We start from the raw sequence: 5,012 nt of genomic DNA, 5'->3' as shown, positions 1-5,012 counted from the left end.
TGAATATCAGGGTGATAGGAAAATATATCTGATGCTTCTGTGTCTCTTCATTGAAGAGTGAGAAAAAAATAATTAAAACAATAAATTGAAGATGTGATAATAATGCATATCCATTTAGAAAATAACTTATTATTATCTTTATTTTATAAAGATTGTACTTTAACATTTTTAAATAGATTAAAAGTAATGATAAATATTTTTTTTTTCAATAATTAATTTCTAAATAAACTAAAATACAAATAATTTAATTGAAAACTAAAGCATCAAATAATGTTAATATATTATTGGTTGGAGTGATATTAGATTTATTCCCCTTAAAACATGAAAATATTGATTATAAATATTTGGACACTAAATATTATGGATGCTAAAAAATAATATGATTAAAAAGAGTTAATTAATTTTTTTTTTCAAAAATAAAACCAAGATCATTGAGTTATAAATTAGCTTCCCTAATAGAAGCAGAATAATGAGTTCCTTTGTTGAGAGAAAGATTAACACAACATGGTTTACAGCCACACAGTCAACTCACCATTCATTACTTTCATTTCTTCACTCATTCCTAATCATTCTTTTCAATCTATAATACTTTAACAACCAATAATAATAACAATAATGCCAAACATTTTCTTTATATTTAAAATATAAGTAATACCATTGTGTAAATTTTTATATTTATTTATTTATTTAATAGAATAAATAAATAATAATAATAATAAGTAGAAGTAATAAATAGTACAGGAGGAGAAGGGAGGGTATATTTATTACTCACATCTAACCCCCAAGTAGGGTCAATAACTTAACCATAGATTAGAACCAGGGTTAAAAAAACAAGTGGTTAAGAAGGGACAACCACATTATCAACAGTCCTCACTCAAAAACATCATCAACATCTTCTTTTTCTTTCCTCTTCTCTTCAATTTTCTTCTTCATCTTTCTTCCCTTCAACTTCAACAAGAAACATTCATAACCTCTTTTTTTTTTTTTTTTTTTTCTCTCTTCAATTTACTTTTCTCCACACCCAACATAAGCAACAAGCTCATTTTTAAGTTTGGGCAACACTTTTCATGAAGCCGTCACAGAAAGTGAAGGTTTTGGTTTAATTCTTGTGATTATTGTTGTTATTAGAAGGATGGAGATAATAACACCAACGCCGCCGCCAACAACCGTCACTGCGACAAACGCAGCCGCCAAATCGCCGGAACTCGACATCGAGACTCCGACCCGGATCCACCAAGCCGCCGGAAACTCGAACCCGAGTCCAAAGCCGGTGTCTTTCTCCAACGGGGTCTTGAAGCGCCACCATGCAAACCACCGCGCCGCCGCCGTGGTGGTTTACAAGGAATGCTTGAAGAACCACGTGGCCAGCTTAGGCGGCCACGCCCTCGACGGCTGCGGCGAGTTCATGCCATCGCCGGCGGCCACCCCCGACGACCCCAGCTCCATCAAATGCGCCGCCTGCGGCTGCCACCGTAACTTCCACCGCCGCGAGCCAGAGGAGCCGCCAATTTCTCCGGCGACGCATCATGTCCTGGAGTACCAGCCCCACCACCGCCACCACCCTCCTCCGCCTCCGCCTCACCGGAGTCCGAACTCCTCCTCTCCGCCGCCGATCTCCTCCTACCCCTCCGCACCCCACATGCTCCTCGCCCTCTCCAGCGGCGGCGGCCTCTCCGTGGCGCCGGAAAACACCGCCGCTCCGGCCATGGCGCATCACTCCCGGAAGCGCTTCCGCACGAAATTCAGCCAGGAGCAGAAGGAGAAGATGCACGAGTTCGCCGACAAAGTGGGGTGGAAGATGCAGAAGCGCGACGAAAACATGGTTATGGAGTTCTGCAACGAGATTGGTGTTGACAGGGGAGTCCTCAAAGTGTGGATGCATAACAACAAGAACACCTTGGCCAAAAAAGACAACCTTAATGGCAACTCTGCTATTGTCTCTGCTAACGGGATCAACCATGTCGCCAATGTAAACAAAGCTACCGTCATCAGAAGCAACGTTAATGGCCTCGAACACGAGCACGGTGCTGGAATCAACGGCAACACCGACCACGACCACGACCACAACCACAACCACAACCTCAGTTCTTCTCATGATGTGAACGAGTACGAGAATGACAGTGGAACAAACGGTGGTGGAACAAATGGCTCTTCTTCTTCTTAAAAAAAAAATGCAAAAAAAAATATTGAGAATAATCATATGTTTAGATGATAGAGTAATTAAGAGGTGGTACCGGTTAATTACTTAATTAGTCGTTTTTTTCTATTTTCATTTAATTGTTTAGTTTTGGTTAATTAATGAGATGATCACCTTCTTGACATGGGAGAGATTTGGTTTTGATGATACCCTTAGGGAATTTAATTTTCTTGTTTCACTCTGCTGCTTAGTTATTGTAGTTAAATGCTTAGTATTAAGTAATAATGATCACTACTTCTGTTATTCTCTCTCTCTTTTTTCCTTTTCATCTTCTCACTCTCTCTCACTTTTGGCCTTTGGGATTGGATTTGCTTTGTGTTATATATTCTGTTTTAGTGTTCTTTTTGGGTGAGAAGATGATGATGATGATAGGGTTAAGAATTGTGCACTTTTTTCTCTTTCTCCAGTCACAAATGGAATAAGTAATTATTGTTTTCTTCACATCTTGTGTCCGATAGATAGAGGCAGAAAGTGTTAAGGGCGGTTCTTAATTGGTAACAATCTTCTTATTCTATTACATATTCTTCTAAGAACAAAGCTAATAATCAAAGAAGCATTATACTATATTGTGAGATTTTGGGTAATCTAATCCAAGTAAGGAAAAAAAAGTGTACTTTGTGGTGATGTGGGCAATGATTATTTCAACACAAACCTTGTTATCCTCTTAATTATTCTCCTTAATCAAGTGTTGTTGTTGAGTCAACCTACAAATATGCTAAAAACAAGAGGGTAGTTAGTTTCCTTGTTTGAGTAATGGTTTTGGGAGAATCCTAATCCTACTTTATAAAGATAATGTTATTTAATAGTGTTTGTAATCTAAGTACCCATTTTTCTTATGCAAGTGCATGTGATCTTGGGAAATGTTTGTACACTCTTTCCTTTTAAGGCAAGTAGATGAATAGCACTTTATCATTAATTAATACTAATAATAATAATAATAATAATATTGAGTAGCATAGCATGTATTTAAATAATGGAGAGAAAGATAAAGATTAGTGAGAGAGGGACAGGTCAGAAGGTGTGGTGTTGTTGTGTTGTGTTGTGTGTACCAGCCTTCACATTATGGGTGCATTTTGTTTTTGGTAAACCCCTTTTATTTAATTTATTATTTTATTTCACTTGTGTGTTGGGTCCACCATGCATGAATTTTGGTTTTGGATTTTGGTGATTGATGAAGTCACTAATCTTGTTTTGGTGTTGGGGTCATGGTGCTCCTAACAACCCAGGCATGGGCTTGTCCTAGGCCTTTAATTGCCCCTTAAAAACAGGGATATTTATTATTATTATTATCACTAATATTATTAATAATAATAATTTTTATTTTTGTGGAGTTCATGAAGAATGTTGTATCAATTCCCCCACTAAATGAAAACAGTAATAATGCACTGTTTGAATTAGTAGTGTTTGCCACACTTTGATTCCAAATGCAGTGTACACAAATTCGAATAATATCTGCATTTTTTCTGTTTGCTTTATAAAAAAGTTTTATTAGGAGTGCTCTTTCTTGCATGTATACTATTCACAATACTATAGGCCCTTCAAAATTATTTCACTCACCCCTTCTTCCTTCATCATTAAGTTGCATTTGCATGTGCTAATAACCCTAATTCTAGGGTTAATCATGTTGTTTTCATAATTTTCTTTTTGCCTCCCCCAAAGCAATTTTTCCATAATTCAAAGTCATGAAACTACACCAAAGATCACCTAAGAGCCTTTCACCTCTCTTAAAAAAGTTTTTTTTTTTTCCATCCATACTCAATTATATCTATATACTCAATTATGTTTTGGTATTAAGTTAGTCAAGTCATAATAGATTATATCTCTTTAGATGTGTTGTATAAGAGTTGGAAGATTTCTGAAATTTTTGTTCATAATAAAAAAATAAATTTAAATATTTAAGGGATGATCCATATATAAAAGTAGTGTAAATATAATGTCTTCCAATAGACACTTTATATGCATAAAAAATGTTAACAAAGAACAACCCAAAAAAATATAATGAACTATGTGGATAGAATCATTTTGTTCCCTTTGTTATATGTGAGAAATATTCATCAATTTTATAGATATATAATTAATCTTTATCAAGCAATTCGGGTTGTATGAAGGGTTTATTTAATAGACCAAGGAAGAAAAGAATATAGAAAATGGTATACATGATCAAAAGTTTGTTAAAATTTCAACAAATAAAATATTTAAATAGAAAAAAGAAAAAATTGTTTTCATTCTAGAATTGAGAATAAACCCTGTTTCTTCCTTCAACTTAAACATGTAATTTTGTATCGGAATTTGTGGAAATACTTTTTTAACTTTAAACTGAAAATACACTAAATTGCTAAAAAGAATGCATTGAAATTTGTAAAAGTACTTTTATAATTTCAAACCAAATATGTACTAAATTGGTAGAAAGAATGCATTATATGTTAGGTAATGTTTCAGTTGATAATAGAAAAGTTTAGGAAAAAAAATGCATTATTGGTGAAAGTTTTAATATTTGGGTTTGTATATGATTTATGAATGAGAAAGAAAAGACTACAGGAATCAAAGTAGCATTTGAGTTGTATTATATTATGAACTTTTCAAATTATTAATTTGTAAATTATTCTACCGACATATTTTTTTTTTTGGGTTTCTTAATTAGGATATCAACTTCTTGATGAAATAATTTCATGAAGAACAATCATGGGTTGAAACATATATTCTGATGATAAATTTTAGAAATTTCGAAATGAAATTTTAATTTTCGTGCATAAGGGAGTTGAGTTATAATTTGTATTTTTTTTTTTACTTTGCATAAACTAATGTATAAGATAAA

The 5,012-nt window shown here is 34.1% G+C and overlaps 1 protein-coding gene across 1 annotated transcript; it reads left to right on the top strand.

The window, feature by feature from the left end:
- The first annotated feature begins 859 nt into the window (after nucleotides 1-859).
- On the top strand, nucleotides 860-2,440 carry LOC137836900 (zinc-finger homeodomain protein 8). Its single transcript, XM_068645681.2, has one exon. The coding sequence runs from the start codon at nucleotides 1,133-1,135 to the stop codon at nucleotides 2,162-2,164; it is 1,032 nt and encodes a 343-aa protein (XP_068501782.2). The 5' UTR covers nucleotides 860-1,132; the 3' UTR covers nucleotides 2,165-2,440.
- Nucleotides 2,441-5,012: the final 2,572 nt, after the last annotated feature.

This window comes from Phaseolus vulgaris, chromosome 4 (genome assembly GCF_051622355.1).
Source record: "Phaseolus vulgaris cultivar YP4 chromosome 4, ASM5162235v1, whole genome shotgun sequence".
Lineage (NCBI taxonomy): Eukaryota > Viridiplantae > Streptophyta > Magnoliopsida > Fabales > Fabaceae > Phaseolus > Phaseolus vulgaris.
This window is presented reverse-complemented; position numbering and strand designations above follow the sequence as displayed.